Raw genomic sequence first — 18,566 nt, 5'->3', positions numbered from 1 at the left:
TCCATGGCTTTACGTTAATTTATGCACAGTTCAAATTTTTAATACTCTGCAAAATCTTTAAAGTGAATGTGGTCACATCATGCAAAATATAGACTGATCAAATTCAATCGATTTCTGCGAGGCGTTCAGCTGAATTTCCAAGCATAGGAAACGAAAAGCATCACCTCAACTTAACCAAGAAGTCACTCAAAAGTGACCCCTTTCATGCAATTATAAACTAATGACGTGCACAAAACTCAGCGATGACAACATGGATTGGTGTGATATTATGATACTGACGATCAAATGAATGATCAATCAAAGTGGAGAGACAGCAGGTCAAAAAATGAGCCTGAAGTAAATGCTCCCAACTATTTATCAGCTGCAAAGTTTGGTCATCAGAGAGTGTACAGATGTGTCACACAGATTATATAATGTAAACAGATTTTCATGCATTACAGTATTAAGTGCACTCTATCTGTGCTGCCATCTCCATTCATAATTGATCCATCATTTGAAATATTGGTATGTGATATATATATATATATATATATATATATATATCTATATATATCTATATATGTCTTTATACTGTATATTAAACCCACACTGATACCAGTACTACAACAAAATATCTTCAGGTGCTATATATAAAAAAATATACAACATCTCCTCCATTATATAGATTTCCATTTAACTATTATTCCTCGATATAGACTCTTTGTAAAATAAAACTTCTCAGCGCACTTCTTTTTTCTTTCACAGAGACCTGCCATGCTCAGTGTCACACACAGCCCTGCATATACTGCGAGAAAAAAGAGCGACCCTACTGAATCCAATGTTAACATGCTCCTCACCAGTTTATATTTGGGGCTTCAACAGCCGACCTGCATTGAGGACATTCAACACTGGAGCTACTGCATCTGCAATTTCTCATCTCTACACTATCTCACACCCAGCCTCTCCTGAAATCTGAAATAACAAAAGACATGCAGGCATGCCAGTCTCACTACCTGTATAGCAGTCGGTGAAGATTATTATAGTCTTGGGGAGACTAGGAAGACTTAAAGTGTTATTTGGCTTTGGGCCGCCAGAAGCTAAATAAAGAGCACTAATGTGAAGGAGGGGAACAAATGGAAACTCTGAATAAGCATGCCTACAGTTCACACACCATCCTAAATCTCACAAGTGAATGACATCACAACCAAGCTGAAAGAATAGGTTTCCTGACGCCGCCCGATGAGGTGCTTTTCACTGTTGCAAAAATAGAGTCGAGTAGGAAGCAGAAATAGAGATGGAAAGAGAAAGCAGAAAAAAGACAGAGGAAGAGGAGAATCAGCAGCATCCCAGTGATATCTCCCATGCTACGGTATGCCTCTTAGTGCTACATAATTGTAAAGTGTAAATGTTTATTTCGGAGCTTTCTGTGTTGTCTGAATGAGTTGACACATTGCTCAGAGTGCAACAGTGTGACTGTTGGTGGTCTAGAGAAGTGGAGCAGCGCTCAAATAAAGCATTTCCTTTGAATGTTTGGTTTCTGTCTCCTCAGCGGTTTGGGAAATGACAGAATAGGATGTCCACATGTAAGCAAACCAAAAGCCAAATGTCAAAACTGGTTTGTTTAAGGTTGATGAGTTGCTTCACAAGAATAAAACAATTGTATCCAGGACAAAAAAAAGCTGGAAAGTTGTACAAAACAATACCATGTTTCCCTTGGTGAGCAGATTTTTTTCAATGCCGGTGATAACCATTTATACTGCATTTCTGTGGAGTGACAACAGTCACAATACATTCCCATTCAAACACACACTGCTGAGGAAAGACCTCTGAAACAAGCACAAGAACAAAACTGTTCTAAGACTTTTTCCCTTTAGCAGTCAGTCAGAGGACCGGTGTAGATAAGGATGAGGCCATCATTAACAACCAACCTAGTGGTGGTGGTGTTGATGGGACTGCATGCTGGTGGCCGGGTGTCTAACCTCATGTGCTATCTAGAAAGGTGTCTTCGTCCAGCTTACTGTGCATGTAGAAACTTGTTTTTTGCTTGAAGTTACTGTCGTTTCAATACCCTGATTTGAATATGAGAAAGAAATACTTTTTTTCACTGCTTTTGCTCCTGCGGAAGTAAAGAAGTCTTTGTGCTGGCTTTGTAGTGGAGTAACACCCATTAAAAGCGCCAGGAGACACTTTATGTGGATTTGTCTGTTAGCAGGAAGTAAGAATGCACCTTTGGGAGATCCCCTGTTTGACACCGACAAGTGGTGAGTGCTCGCTCTGTGGTCCAGGTAAAGCCATGGTGAAGATAGTGCAGTATTTGGCCTGGAGTTCAAGGTTTGGTTTACATCTTTTGTGAGTGCCGGTTGTGTTCCCGTGTATCTGTGCACATATTATTGTAAGTTCATGTGTGCATTTAGATCTCAGTGGCGGTGATTTCCTCAAAGTGGATGTCATTGCTGCCACTGTGGACCTCAAAGTCATCCATGTCCCTGTTCTCCAGCTCCAGACTCAGCTCCCTCATCACTCGCTCTAGGTCCCGGTTTCGACGGTACATCTGGATGTAGTTCTGCTGCAGCTGTTTCTGGTAGCGAATTACCTGTGTTTAGGGAAGTACAGTTAGTAAGTAAAAACGAAGGCACTATTTATTCACTGCTGGTGAATAAATCAATGAGAAAATTCTTCTCTATTTTACCTTCTCCTTCTCCTCCTGCCACACCCTCCTCTCATCCTCAAACCGTGACAGATGCTCCTCACTCGTCCTCCGTTCATACATGAGCTCAGCCTTCAGCCTGTCCATCTGAGAAAAGGTAATTGAGGAAACGTTAGACACTGCACTGTTTTATCACTCACACGTGGAAGAGGTGCTGATGACTGTGTACCTGCTGTCTGAGCCCCAGCACTGTTTCTGCATTCTGCCGCTGTGCCTTGGCTTCATCGCTCTCTCCTCCCCACACCAGATGACTCTCCTCTACATCGCGGGACACAGAGGGACTGGGACCACCCCTCCCTGACACAGCTCTACCCTGTGGGAGGGACAAGCTCATGCACTGCCCCTTCATGGTTGCATTTCCAGGTAGAGAGTGTCCGCTATGATTGACTAGAGCTTCACGGAGGCGGGTTGACTCCTCTTCCAAACGTAGTAGTTTCTCTCTGAGCAGTTCAGCTTCGCTCTTGCGCCTCTGGAGTTCGTTCTCGCAGACTTCCAGCTCCAGAGATCGCGTCCGCACGGCAGTCTGGGCCTCCTGGGATCGAGCCTGGCTGGATTGCAGCTCCGACCGGGCTTCTCTCAACTGGGCCTTCAGCACCACAATGTCTCCAGCCTTCTGGCTGAGCTCCGACTGGTTCTCCTTCAGCTGTTGTTTCAGGAGTGAGATCTCTCCTGACTTCTGACACACCTGAATTGAGGAGAAAGAGATAGAGACAATGAAAACACAAGAACTACCTACTAAGTACTCTTATCACCTTTCCAGTGTCTGACTCTCACCCACCTCCCATTTCGTCTCTTCCAGCCGTGGCCCCAGCTGGGTCTGCTCCCTCTGGATGGTGGCACACCTCCTCTCCAGCGTCTCCCTGTCCTGCAGCAGAGAGGAGAAGTCCTCCTGCAGCTTCTTTTTCTCTTGCTGTAGTTGAAATACCTGATGATACACAGAGATCCATATTTTCAAACTGTTTCACATGCAAAAGCAGCTATGTTGATCTCAATACAACATGCCAGAGGTGGGAAGTAAAGTATTTGTACTTCGTTACTGTACTTTCAGGTATCTGTACTTTACTTGAGTATTTATTTTTCGGACAACTTTTTACTTTTACTCCCTACATTTAAACACAAATATCTGTACTTTCTATTCCTTACATGTCAAAACAGGCTTGTTACTTGTTTCAACTTCGGTGGCATTATAAAAAGAAGACATGACGTGCAAATAAGCGATAGAAAACTGATCTTTTTTCTCTTTTAGTGTGTGTGCTCCGTGTCGCACCTGGGTGAGATGCCGCCCTGAAGGCTGTTCATATCAAAATCTGCTAATGGAAGGAAAGTCAAACAATGTGTGCAGACAGTGCAGGAACATGACAGCAGTAAGACTCCTGCCATATGAACACATGCTGTGCACAGTGCAGAGCTGTGAGGAGCTCCTCAGTGAGCAGCGATTAATGTGGCAATTTTTTTTTAAACGCGTTATGCTCCGCAGTGGCAATCCTACGATCTATGGGGCCCCAGGCAAAGAAACCCACTAAGGCCTCCCCCTAAAAACCCCACACACCCACTTGTTTGGTTTGCCTGTCCAGTCGGAGCGCCCCTGATAAATTCTGTCTGAAATTTGGCTTGCAGCAAAACCAGACTGTGTCCAGTGATTATTTTGTCTGTGCAGTTGTTAACAAAAGAGGAAAACAATCCTATTTTGTGTGAAGAGAATTGTTATTTTTACTTTCTACTTTTGAACTTAAGTACATTTCAGAGCCAGTACTCTCCTACTTTTACTTGAGTAAAAGAGTTGAATCATCATCTGTATCTGTACTTCTACTTTTGCCATCTCTGCAACATGCACCCTCACAGAGAGAATATCCAGACTCACCACTAATGCATGAGACTGGCAAAGTAATAATTTGATCTTTACATAACACATTTGTAGCTGAGCAGTGGTTCTTTCCAAAATTATACATGTAATAAACAGGACACAAGTCAAAATGTTTTTTTGTTGTAAGTTGCATTTTGGGGCAGAACTCTTGAATGAATCCGTTGAAAAATATTTTATTTGAATTTCCCCACAAAAATCTGTTTTGAAATGCTCAGCATACCTGTAGCTGTAGCACTTGCTGTGCCCTCTGGGCCTTCTGAGAGGTCTGCTTCATCTTGGCAGCACAGCTCTGTCTAAGCTCCTCCATCTCCCTTTCACAGCGACGCTGCTTCTCCTCATACACCTTTCGGAGTAAAAGACATGTGAGGTCACAGGTTAGCGCTTCATGGCTACTATCAAATTATTTATTTGGTCTTTCAGTCAGTATGGTGAGGTAAGTTTCACCTGGCAGATGGCAGCCTCATTCTCATCCAGATTTTCTCGGAGCTGCTGAAGCTCCAGGTCTCGTTCCCTCAGCTTCTCCTCCAGCTCCCTCACCACTCCCTCATAGCCCTCCACAGGTGGTGGTGAGTGACCACAGGACCCGCTGTCTGACAGAGGTTGCCCGCGCCCACTTATCGAACCTGAGCCTGTGCTCTTACTGGATGAGGAACGTCCACTGTCTGAGTTAGTGTGTCCATGGCTTGCAGTTCCGCCAGAAGTGTTTCGTCCCAGGCCTGACACAGGCTCTAACTGGCCCCCGGAGCCAGACCCGGAGCTGGAGCCCTCACTGGGGGCCAAACTGTAGCCTGTGCTGCTGTGAGTAGGAAGGCTGGAGAGAGAGTTTCTCCCTGAATCCGACATGGAGCATGACTGGCTGCTCCGAGCATTGCGTCCCCCGCTGTAAGAGTTACGCTTCCCTTCAGAACCGGAGCTGCTGTTCCCTCCGTTGCTGTTTGCGCTGTTGGATCCTCCGAGGGGCAGCAGGAGGTTGAGGCTGCCCTGGCTCTCTGACAGACTGCTGCCTCCAGGCCGTGGAGACAGGTAATGCACGGAGTGACGATTCTTGGGAACAACAGGTTTGAATGCTGTAGGACGGATCAGCACTTTCTCCATGTTCTGAAAGTACAAAATTATTTAAAATTGCATAAGTGATTGATAAAAGTTAAGCTGAGCTAATTAGCAATGGGTGAATTAAACTCATTAGAAAAGGGTGAGTGATATGCTGACAGGTCACCCCTCCAGGCTCTGATTATTTTAATTTGGTTTAATTGATATTCATGGGCTTCATTAAGCAATTTTCTTAATGATTTTCCTATCATCTAAGATAGAGACAGAGTCAGGCGGGCAGAGAAAGAGAGAAAGTGAAAGAGGAGAGGACAAAGAAAATCTGTTTAAAGGACAGAGAAACAGAGAGGAGGGAGGAGGAAGAGATGAGACAAAGGCAGAGCAGGCGGAAGCTCCTCACATGTACTGTAAGCATTTTTCGTAACGATCCTCCTCAGGGCTCACTGAATGTAAGTGAGCTTTGACACTGATCATGATGTGTCTGCAAGGTGAGTAGCTGTCAAATGATCCATCTGAAGCTGTCAGGCCAGTGATTAAGCTTCAGATGGATCGATGGAAATAAATAGCCAATTAGAGAGGTAAAACTGCCATAGAACATGTCAGCATATGATGCATAAATGCTCACATCTGGGTAAGTGTTTCATGAGTACGGTATGTATTACTGGCAGAGTGGATGAAAAGTCCTCACACCACACTATGCAGTGTGACTGTGTGTAAGCTTGAGCTGAAATTAAAGAAGACATTTTCTTAAAATGGAGGTCAGAGGCCAGACCTAGAGAGCTGGTGTGGATTTAGTTTCACATTGATACACCTCCACTAAGGTAGTGTCTTTAAAGTACTACTCTCTAAGTAAGGACTTTTTCACCACCTGGTATGATCCTACAGTAACTAAATTTACAAAATGCTCAGTATGAAAACATCACATAAACAAACAGTAGTTTACTAGCGTTTTTTCAAAGCTCATGAAAAGCTTTATACATCTAGTGCAATCTACTGCACTTGCCTTCTCTAACTGTCCGGACACTGGGATGAGTTTGGGTGGAGGCCCTCCAATGTTGCCATTCAGAGTCCTGTTGTCCCTTTGCTCCTCTGAGTCACTGCAGGGGCTTGCAGCAGCCAGTACCAGGTTGTCATTCCAGTCTCCAACCACCACCTCATCACTCACATATCCAAAGTTCCCATTATTTCCACCACCTGAAGCTCCAGCAACTGTTCCACCCCCACCTGACGCAGCAGAGTTACCAGGCCGGGGCTGCTTCTTGGTGGGCAGCGGTGGAGGTAGAATCTGGGCCTGGGGCTGCATTTGGTTGCTGATAACCAGCAGCTGCTCCAGGGAGCTCCCGCTGCGGAGGGTATTATCCTGGAGCCGGAAGCAGCTTGTAGCCGGTGTGGAGCGCCGTGGCTTGGCGGTGAACTCGCTGGCGGCCCGGCAGTGTCTCTCCTGGTACGTCCGGCCTGATATGAGACTGCTGACAGAACCCATGGCTGTCCCTGAGCTACAGGGCCCACAGGGGCCAGAGCGGGGGCCTGCGGGGGAGTGGGACGATAGCGGCCGGCACTGCTGGACGTCGACACCTGGATTGGGGTGGTCAGTCACGGTTACAGGTAGTGCCTGAACCAGAGCCATAGCACTCCGACGGCGTCAGACACACCACACACCCTGGTATAAGAGAGAGAGAGAGAGAATAAGGATGATTTTTTTAATTTATACTCTCAATGTAACAGATGTGACTATTATACAGGCTCTGTTGAGCTGTATCCATGCATGCAAGGTTTTCCATTCAACATTCATGAGACGTAATACTAACTTCTAACTGCCATTGACGTCACCATCAATTTCACAGCCCTTTAGCCCTCTGAAATTTGACTTCTAATATTTATAATGCAAAAATTTGACATAGGCTCAAGAATCAAAACACCCAGAGCTGGCAGTAGGATCCAGTGGAGCTTTCTGCACAGAACTGCATGGTGTAGTGCAAAAAACAGTGAAACTCCATTACACAAGAGTGGATTGTTGCTCCACAGGACACATAAAGAGATGAAATGATAAAAACTGACACCTACAAGCAAAATACATTCAAAACATTTTCTTGTAGGCGATCAACTCACAGCATTGTCATTGGTTCTCAGTACAGCAGGTGATGAAAAACCTGTAGATGTCTAAATTAAGATGCAAGAAAAATATATATTTCAATGCTGAGCGATGACTAAGCACTAGCTGGTTTAACTCAGTAACATTTTAACGCATAAGTTTACTATCTCTGGTTGTATTTTCCATTTCCCTAAATAATACCAAGGAAGGATGCAGCTATCTTACACAGTGAGAAACAATTGTCACTTCAATACATGGTTCTCACATTAGACAGTCAAACACAGGTGAAACTAATCATGTTAGTATGCCATTAGGTTGCCATTTAGTGTTACACTTCAATTAAATGAAGCCAACGTTAATGACATCAGTAACACCTGTGCTTTTCCTATATAAACACTACTTACTTTATGTCTGCTGTGAAAAACCTGCAGACTGCAGTTGTTAGTTTAAACTAAGCATGACTGTTAATGCACTTTTGTAATGCAGTGAATGATTAATGATTTAGTTTATAGAAATCTTTATGATTTTTCCTGATTGATAACGTGTAATGTTATGATATAGAAAGCGATCCTGTGCAGATTGAATACCCGGATTTGATTATCCCCGATGAATTCTGCAGAAAACAATGGGTTGTTGCCCCATTCCTTCATATAGGCCTTAAATGCCCAAAATAAGCCATCAGTGCTCAAATTTTTACACTAGTACAGTTGTACAAACTGTATATACAATGTTTGGTAAACATAAATAATTGCAACACTTTATGATGCTTCAACTTGAACATGACACATAATTCTACAGCTTCTTGCAGAGTGCTGACAGCTGCTAATGTGATCCGTGCTTACTGTAGCATCTCATCCATGTGTAAAAAATGTGTGAATTAGGACTCACTATGTGGTAAACAGCTTTACTGTCAGCTCTGAATTACAGGCGTAATCACCAATAATAATTATCCTTAAACTGTTTCTGATGATGCTTTAACATTTGCAATATTTAAATGTGGTGTATTTATTTCACATTAAAAGTAATCACAATTAAATCTTCGTTGCAACACAGGAGCCAAACTATTTATTGATGTAAGGTCTGTTGCCACTCGCAAAACTCATTAGCACCAACCAAGTTTATTTGAAAGATTTCTCCTGGGGGAGCGTGCGTGCCCCCCCCCCCAGTTTAGGCTCATCCTCCAATAAATATACTGTATATTCAGTATACAGTATATTTAGCACTGTATATACTCTGAACCTGCAGTCATTTGTGTATTAGTTCTGAAGGGAGGGTGAAAACTTTGCTGTTTCATTATCAAAATGCTCCTACGCCAATCAAAAAAGCCTTTGAAGAAATGAACAATAGGCTCACTTGTCTATTTTTAGGGAGTGCAACATGGATACATATTAGCGACACAATGAGTGGCAGCCATTTGCAGACAGTATTATCAGTGTCAGTTGCCTGGGGGAACAGAGAGGGGACACATATCCTCAGCCTGTCGTGCCAAACCCAAATCCGTCTGGCCAAGTGGAATAATCCACGCCAGCTATGACTGCACACAGTCTGCCAGAACTAACACAATCATACAGACTGACACTCAGTGTTGTGTGTGAGCATGAACATCCACATACACACACAAAATGCATTCATCAACAGCTCCACAGGTTAGAACACGGAGTATAAAATTAAGTCAGGTGATAGAAAGTCTTACAACTAAGTGTCAATAAATACAGAGAGGTGATAGAGAGAGAAGTGAAGATGAGTTTTTGTTATCTTTACTGAAGCATGATTATAACAGATCAGATTGCAATTTATTGACCCTTTTACTAAACACAAAGTACAGTTTATGCTGATGGGGATGTGAAAAGTTTTACATGTTGACCAAAGTATTGGTTAATACACAAAGATGGCCCTAGATGAAAAGTTACATTATCTGTAAGTGATTACACTGAATCCTGAAGGGACGTGAATGTGTGTAGAAAATTTCAAAGCAATACATCCAATCGATTTTAAGATGTATACAAAATGTTAACCTCACAGAAGACTATGACCGTTCATACTATAATTAGCAGGACAAATAAATCAGAAGTGACCCAGCATGGATTAATTTGTAAAACAAACTTTCTAAATATATTGTTCCATTTATCTTTAAATAGTTGTGACAGTTCATCTTGATGCAGTTTGGAGGTCATACCATTCAGCCCAACATGAGAAAACAGGTTGTCTAATTATTTGTAAATGATCAGTCATCAGCGTGGTTCAGTTCCTGCCAGTTGACTCCAGTTTAACTAAACTGTGAGACTGTATGTCTTCAAGTGAGTGAGGGGGAGTAAAAGAGAGGAGACAGACTTCATGAGTACACATGAGTCAACGAGATAAAGATATGCGTGGTATGTGATCACTTCCCATGCCAAAATAATCACCCCTCACAACCTCCTTTCACCTTTTATCCACTTGGTCTTCACTCCCAGCCCTGACAAGGACCTCTCAGCCAGTAATAATAGAATTAACAACCCTCTGAGACCGTCAACCATGACCCCCCAAGCTGTAACCCTGTGACCCCCTGATGAGTGGAGGGGAGCTGGTCTGATTCTTTCCTCCCACCCCCCTATGACCTCCAAGGGTCTGGTTTTGTTCTGGCTACTCAGGCAACAAATCCCAAAAGCTAATTTCCCCCTTTGATGTTGTTCACTGGTTATTTCTTAAAGTTATTGAAGTCCTCCTCTCCTCCCCTTCTGGGTTGCGATTCTCTGACAAAGTGAAAATACTTTTACCATCCCTCCATCCGCTTCCTCCACCTTCCTCATTACACGCATCCTCCTCTGCTGTCAGCAGCACAAGACAAGCAGAGAAAAAACAGTCAACGTCCCTAAAAATAGAAAACATCTCAAGTGCCTGAAATCACTCTGATAGTCTTTCATGAGGCGTTTCTCTCTCTCTGCGAGGCATTTGAATCCATGTTCAAAAATAAACTCCAATAGTGTTACAGCCAGCGATTACGGTGTCAACCCAGGGGCACTTTACACCACATCCTGAGACTCTAAAACTATTAAATGATGCTGGATGGCTTAAAGGCAGGGTCACTGCTTCTGACAGGGACTGGAAATACATCTAGTGGTTGTGAGAGTTTACCATCTGCATGGTCCAAACTGGCCCAGTATGAGTAAGAGCAGGACTGACAGAAGAAAGAGGTTCCCAGGTAGCTCTCTAACAAGATCCAGAAGTAGGGTCTGTGACGGGGAAATAATCCCGTTATCATAAGTCTGTTAATAACGCCAGCATTACCCAGGAGAGGAAAAAAGAAGGGGGTTTTAGGGGTGAGGAGACAAAGGCGGACTGGGTTGGGGTGATGGTTGGGGGTTAGGGGAATTCCAATGCCAGGTAGTCCAAAGAGAGGCTCCAAAGAGGTCTGAGTCCTTGGGAAAGCCAAGCATTTATAATCCTGTTTGGTCATTATTTGGCAAACACACAGACACTGGGGTCTGAGCACCTTACGATATCCTAACAGGAGAATCTACTACTGCTGAGTACTGAACACTGTGTCAGCTTGAAGGAGATTTCCTCTTTATCTTTTCTCATCTTTCTTCCACTAGTCGGTTTCTTTCAGATATTTTAACAATACAAGAAAAGACAATGAGCAGAGAAGGTACCACAGCAGTGTGATGCTACTGTGCTAATGCTGGGTTTTAATATCAATACATAGACAAAATAAGAAATGCAAAGCTTCCAGTGTGATAGTTCTGAGTTTGAACTGACTCTCTGTTAACCGGGATAGGGTCAACCCGAAAAGTCATGACAAGCGATCAGCATTTCTTATCAATTTCATCACTGATTTATTTTCTTCCACTGGTCAATCAATAATTTAATCAAATAGAATGACAAATTTGTAATAATGTAAAAAAAATTTAAAAAACCCACAGAAAACAGAAAATCCTGAAATTGGAGAAGCAGGAACCTGCAAAAGTTTGACATTTTTAGTAAATAAATAACTAAAAATGTAACTATTAATCGATTAAAACTGGTGGTCATTTTTTCTGTTGGTCTCTCGATTTTAACCTGCGTTAATGTATTTTTCGGCCACTTGGGGGATCACAACAAGCTGTAAACATTGACTATCACTATTGATAAGGCAAACATGTTTACAGAGCAACATTAGAACCCACTTGAAATCCATTATTCACTCTTGTTTCAGCTCTGTTTTGGTTTCCACCAACTCCTGGAAGAATTATCTGAATCTTGAGCAAATTCTGCGCTATCAGCTGCAGCAGGAAACAGTACTGATGAGAGATCAGTGGGGTGTAAAACCAAAACAATGAACTGAAAGAAGCTAAAACGCTTCATAGAGCTGAGAAGAACTGCAGAGTCGGGTGGCAATTCTCTGTGGGTTCATCACTATGAGCCATCACTTTCACATTTCAGTCATTTGATTGATTGTTAATATAAAAACACTAATTAGAGCAGCTTCAACCAGTGGTAAAGTTGACATGATGAACTGCCATATGTTTGGGGTCTTTCACCTCCTTCCTTCACTTTCATCCTTCTTTCCTGTTAGCCTTCATTTTCACCCATATCTTTTTCCTTGTTTCCTTGCATCCTGTGTTGGATTATTGCCCCACTGCTCTCTTTCCTTTTCCACCCCGACCCCACCTCCCACCTTTCCTACAACTCCCTACTCACTGATCTATGCAGCTAGATTTTCATCTGCCCCTTTAGTGGCAACACCACAGCGTGACTAACCAAAGGCAAAGCCAGTGTGAAGACGGGAGCAACAGGTGGAAAGTATAAAATTGTCAGATCAGAGCAGGCACTATATGGACAAGGGCAAAAGTATCAGTGTGTGTGCAATAATAATGACCATTCATAAAAAATGCCTTTGTATAATGTTTCCTTTTCTTTGATGGGTGGTCACTGATCACAAAAACAGTAGTCAGTGGCACCCAAACACTTTTTCCAACATAAAGTAAGATATTGAAAGAGTGCAGGGTGAAGCGGAGAGCCTGTTCAGAGCACTAGAAATATTCCACTTTCGTATACAGAGTCTGGGTGGCCTAGATTAATCCTGAGACCAGTGATCCCGGCGGATGGAGAGAGTGAGAATGATAGACAGAGCGAGGCGGAGAGAAAATCAACAGGCGAGGTGAGTCACGATAATCCTCGACGGGCTTGCTAGCAAAAGAAAATCCACAAGTACAGGCAAGGCTGAAACTCACTGACACACACAATACCTCAGTGAGACAATCAGTCTACACCTAATCTACCCTCCCATTTATTTGTCATGCATCTACTCACTGAAACGCCACAATAAAACTTCAAACAGGCAAGAAAATGGTATTGTAATGAAGTCAGCCGACTCTGCTGTAAAATGAGAGAAGTCTTTTAAGGTTTTGCCAGAAGACCTGAGGTTATATTATGCCTCCATTCCAACACAATGACTGTCTGTCTGAGTGGTTGCTCACTGTCACCTACCCCCACGTGGCTTGGCTTTAAGGTCTTGGAGAGTGTGTGTGTGTGTGTGTGTGTGTGTGTGTGTGTGTGTGTGTGTGTGTGTGTGTGTGTGTGTGTGTGTGTGTGTATGTGTGTGTGTGTGTGTGTGTGCATGTGTGTGTGTGTGTTAGAGATTGCTGAATGCATGCAAACCCACTCAGTCCTCATTAACCCGTCGCTTCAGTGCCAAGTCTCTTTTCTCTCAAACCACAGAGATTTTGTTCTGTTTGGCAAAGTAACATGCTTGATATTGTAACTTTGAACAAAAGTTGTGAGTTTCAGTGTCCAGGCTGCTGTAGGGGCTCTGACTTCATTAAACCAGGTTTTCTGGGATGAAACAGAGAAATAAGTCTTCTAAAGCGAGTCTGTGCAGGAGTAATTGGCAACAGGTCCTCCAACAGTCCAGTTTTTTCCCCCTCTTCCTCTTCTTTTACAACCAACTTGTTGCTGTTTCAGACTTAAGCTTCTCCCTCTGTTTGGAAGTGTCGCCATGGCAGCAGAGGCCCACATTTTTCATGCACAAGGCGAAAACAAGATAGAAATACAGGAAGAGTGGGAAAAGGAAGGAAGGAAAAAGGAGCAAGTGAATAGTTGAATAAGTGAATTCATTTTGTGTGTGTGTGTGTGTGTGTGTTTGTGATAGCCTGATAGCCTGACAGTCTGACAGCGGGCAGGTTGGCTCTTTAGCATCTCAAAGCATCTGGCCTCAATTCGGACGTGAGAGCCTGCTCGAGTGTGGGGTGACTGAAGCCTAGATTCTCAAACACATAACTGCACAGAAACTCACAAAGTCCCTGCGGGGGTTGACAGAGAGAGCAGCCAGAAATCTATTGAAATGGGATGCAGTAGATGTCAATGACATGAAAGTAGTGACACAGCCTTGTGAAAACACGATGGTCATTTGGGGACACAAACTGTCAATCACATGCTTACTTATGGGTTCGGTTTGAAATGAGTTATCCAGTTGGTTTCTCTGGTTACATGCACAGTTTGTGTAAAATGTTTATACCCAACAAAACATATGGTCATACACAGGTCAACCTTCACCATGCTGCAATAATGTACATTGTGAAATAAGCTTCTCTACAAAATCCACTTCTAAAATGTTAAAGAAATAGTTAAATATTTTAAGAAATACACTTATTTGCTTTCTTGCCAAGAGTTAGATGAGAAAATACCACTTTCCACATGTCTGTACCCTAAATATGAAACTACAGCTTATCTTAGCTTAGAATAATGACTGAAAACAGCTAGCCTGGCTCTGTCCAAAAGTAACAAAATCCAACTACAAACACCTCCAAAGCTCACTCACTAACATGTCATATCTTGTACAAAAACCAAACTGTAAAAGTTGTGGGTTTAAAGAGGGCTGTGTGTTGGATGATTTCTTGTCTATTCCTTTAAATGTTGCCTTAACAGAAGCAGCAGTACATTTTAAAAGTCTAAAACTTTTAAAATTGTGATTTAAATCAGGAACTGTTTGATTTAGAAAATGTTAATAAGATAACAAATCTGACCAGACATTCAGTGACAGTATCAGTACTTGCTATGATCACATTATAGTTGGTACTAAAAATGATTAAACCCTAAATGGAACCAGAGCTGGAGATGGTCCGTTTATAGTCAGCTGGCACAGGAGGAAATTGAGGTAACAGTATGTGAAAAAAGGGAAGATGGCTGACATTCCTGGTCTGCTCCAAATGTTGGATTTTCCAGGAGGTTTTCCAGCCACTGACAGTTATCCAGCGGTGGTCAGTGGTCAGACAGGCAGACACTGGAAATGCTGAGAATGCCGGTGTTAGAGACACAGGGATTAGTGTGGCCATTGGACTACTGTTTGTCAGAATCAATGACCAGTTCAGCCTTAAAGCACTTTGCTCAGTGTGTATATCTTTGAATAAAATCACAGAGGGGCAGCCATGATTCCTTTATTAGTGCAAGAGCAAGTCGTTTTATCTTTAGCATGCTGTTTGCTGGAGTATATTTTGGAAAATCCAGGTGCTCCGGCTGTTTTGACTTTTCATTGTTCTAAATGTAGAGAGAAGAGTAAAGTTTTCCCTCCTAAACTTCCCTTCCTTCCCCCCTGCTGCTTTGGCTGTATGAACAGTGGAGGGCCATTGTTTCAGCTTAACAGAGGGCAGAGAGCAGAGAGAAAGGGCCTGTTATCTCACACTGAAAGCAACACACTTTGACTGACAACATGACCCATAATGTGAGAGAGAACGGGGAGTGGGGCAAGACAGGACTCTTGATTGTAAGCAAGCAGTTTACTTACTATCAAACACAGCTTTCAGTGAGGAAAAGTAGGCCACCTCAGGTTTTTTTTTAAACATTTCAGCAAAGGTGTCACAGCTTTAGAGTGAGATTACTGATCATAGCTGAAGCAGAAATATAGCACACACAATGCCACACACACACCCAGCGTAACTAAATGCAGGCAGGCAAATGAGTTCCACAGCAGCTATTACATAAGCAGTAACGCCTCATTTTTAACTATACCAATCTCAATGTATAATTCACTTCCACTCATCTAGGAAAGTATCTGACATGGCAAGGAAGCAGCAGCACATAAACACATGTGCATTCAGACACACTGTCCGTGCCGCCTGCACACGGCTGTAAGCTCAAGGAAGATGGAATGGGGGGGGGGGGGGGGGGGGGGGCGACTTACGTGGAAAACACTAATTCAGCAAAGTGAATAGAAGCCAGGCCGACGTCTAATCTCTCACTGTCTTTTCCCTCTTCCTGTGTTTCTGTCTCTCGCTCTCAGCCTCCCTCCTTCAGTGTTCCACCATGCTTCTCAACTAGAGGCTTTACATAAATACCTGGCATGAGATTTAGCTAGTACAGGATCACTGGAAAATAATGGAGCTGAGGATAGAAGAAGAGGACAAAAAGGAGGGAAAACCAAAGGAGAATGAGAGCCAAAAAAAAGTCTTGCTACCCTTTACGCCATACATGAAGGAAGCATGAGTCAACACGACTGGAAAGGGTTACGCATGGGACCTGCAACACGTGACACACGTTTACCTCATTTGTTTTGTTCAGAGTGGATGAGGTAACCCATCTCACCTCTTCACCCTCCAGTTCCCCATCTCTGCCCCACTCTCACTCCCCTGGATCACGTCATCGTTTGCGTCTCAACACCTGCCCATTTACGGCTGCTGTGATTATGGAGTGAAACGTCAGTCCCTCTAAGGTCCTCCAAACTCTAGTCTGGATAATTACAGTCTTCTCTTCTCAGCGTGCTCTCAAATGAAACCTCAACATGACACAGTCAAAGAGTAAAGCTACTACAAAGAGTTGAGTGAATGGATGGCCTCTAACCGCTCTGACTATAAACATATCTGCTGACACATCACTCCCGGGCCATAACAAACTTGATGAGAAACTACAATATGTGGCCCAAGGCGCATGAGGAGTCTTGTAATTACACGCGTAGGGGAAGACAGAAGAGAAACAACAGCGGCCTGTGTGTCTCCCAGAGTGCTTCGTCATCAAAAGACACACACAGATTCCCTTTGAGTCTTTTAGATAAAAACATGTTTTGTACGGGTCACACTTCTGAGACGCAGCCTAATTGTCTGCCCTGGTAGAAATATATGTCTGCTGCCTCATGAGCTTTCTTATCTTCAGTGTGAGTGTTTGTGTGTCTGTGTGTGCGCAGACAGATTAAATAACGCCCTCCTCCTTCTTCCTCCTCCAGGCCAACTGTCCAGAGGGTGGAACAGCTTTTCTAAAGGCTGAAATTTCAAATCAATACACCAACAGCCTGTAATGAGCAGATTAGTCTGGGTCTGATTTAGTAAACCTGGACTCACACGCCACCAAAAACTCATCATTCCACCTCAACAAATCCAAAGCCAGTAGGTCTGTTTGTGCAAGCCAAAAGCCTCCAGGGTCACTGAGAGCAGATACACTTGTAACAACTTTAGAAACTTTAAGCCAATGCCCCAACGTCAACAACACCAGTCAGCTGACTCTGATTCATCCAGCTGCCTTCAACAGCTGGCAAAATGGCTAGAAGTTTTCCATGGATTCTTCTATCATTATTTAACTAATCAAAGCTGCTTAAACTGGATTTAAAAGGTCAGCACCAATTTATTGGGTTTCACTGACATTCTTAATCTCGTTTACAGTCCTATTGAAATCAGCGTTTCTGTGTAAATGGGCCTGCCGAGCCATTTTTGTCTGAAAGTCTTTCCGTTACACACCTTCCACTGATGGCTTTTCCACAATTGACACCTTCTAAGTGGCTTCACACTGACACAAGGTAAACACAAAGTTTCCTTAAGTATTCATGCAAATGAGGCCTATACTGGAATAAACATCAGGGTAAAGAGAGCGCTAGGCTAGAGAATTAAAGACACACATTCATGCACACACTCTGTTTCTCACCCCAATGAGAGCCCTGCATCGCTGCCTCCACTTGTCTCCGTCTCTCTTGGAAAAAAAAAAATCCCTCCAGTCTCTGACAGTAGTCCGTCAGCTCAGATTCTCTCCTTCTTTCGTCTATCTCTTCTCTACAACACACCCTGCCTTTGCCTCTTCACTGCTCCAGGACTTCATATCCCGACACGACGACTTTCAAATGGAAGCCCCCTTATTTTCCTGTCCTGTCCTCCTCCTGTCTCTCTTCTCACTTCACTCTACTGTTCCTCTTCTCAGCTTTCCTTCCCTGCTGTCTGCCTTAGCACCGCCTCCCCCTCCTCCCTCCCCTCTCTCACTTTTGTCTGCCAGCTCCCCTGCCTCTAGTTTCCCTCTTTTAACATACACACACACCCTGCTCTCCTCGGCCTCTCTCTCCTCCCCCTTCTCTTTTTAGCTTCACCCATCGCCTTCTCTTTCACACATTTTGCATCTACACAATCCTGCATCAGATTGGACATTTTTTTATCTCTCCTGTTTCTGTTTGGGGTGTGTGTGCGTGTGTGTGTGAGAGAGAGCAGAGTGTCCCCACATGCATCAAGGAAACACCTCCTTTTTCCCCAGTCGTCATTATCTGCTAAATAACAGCACAGTAACATTCAATTGTGCAATTATCAAAGAGAAATAAACTACATCAAGAGCTGCAGCTGTTACAGAGAGAGGGAAGGAGTGAAAAGAGAGATTGCAAGGGAGGGTCAATTAACCTAGATGGTTCAATTACATAACATGTTTCTGCTTATCTTTCTGCTTGCACACTCTTCATGCTCTATTGTGCACATGCAGGTGAGCAGGAGCATTCATTGGCAGGCAACAGAAAGCGGGGAATGAACGAGTGGAGAGTCAAATGAAAAGGTTTTACTTGTCGTTGAATGATGTGTTGAAACTGTTTGTTTGGGGGTGAAGTTAAAAAGGTTAATGTTGAAAAGGTAAATGTGTTTGCTGTGTGGTGGGCATGGTAACTAATCTGATTAATTATATTATCA

At 43.3% G+C, this 18,566-nt stretch overlaps 1 protein-coding gene across 1 annotated transcript; it reads right to left on the bottom strand.

Moving 5' to 3' along the window:
* Nucleotides 1-588: 588 nt before the first annotated feature.
* Nucleotides 589-17,751, bottom strand: lzts2a (leucine zipper, putative tumor suppressor 2a). Its single transcript, XM_062430299.1, has 8 exons — nucleotides 17,554-17,751; nucleotides 6,601-7,257; nucleotides 4,995-5,648; nucleotides 4,771-4,893; nucleotides 3,465-3,611; nucleotides 2,856-3,371; nucleotides 2,669-2,773; nucleotides 589-2,572 (listed from the first exon to the last, which is right to left on the bottom strand). The coding sequence occupies exons 2-8, from the start codon at nucleotides 7,222-7,224 to the stop codon at nucleotides 2,390-2,392; spliced, it is 2,352 nt and encodes a 783-aa protein (XP_062286283.1). The 5' UTR covers nucleotides 7,225-7,257; nucleotides 17,554-17,751; the 3' UTR covers nucleotides 589-2,389.
* Nucleotides 17,752-18,566: the final 815 nt, after the last annotated feature.

This window comes from Scomber scombrus, chromosome 12 (genome assembly GCF_963691925.1).
Source record: "Scomber scombrus chromosome 12, fScoSco1.1, whole genome shotgun sequence".
NCBI classification, from domain to species: Eukaryota; Metazoa; Chordata; class Actinopteri; order Scombriformes; family Scombridae; genus Scomber; species Scomber scombrus.
Note: the sequence above shows the minus strand (reverse complement) of the source record. Positions and strands in the feature narration are given on the sequence as shown.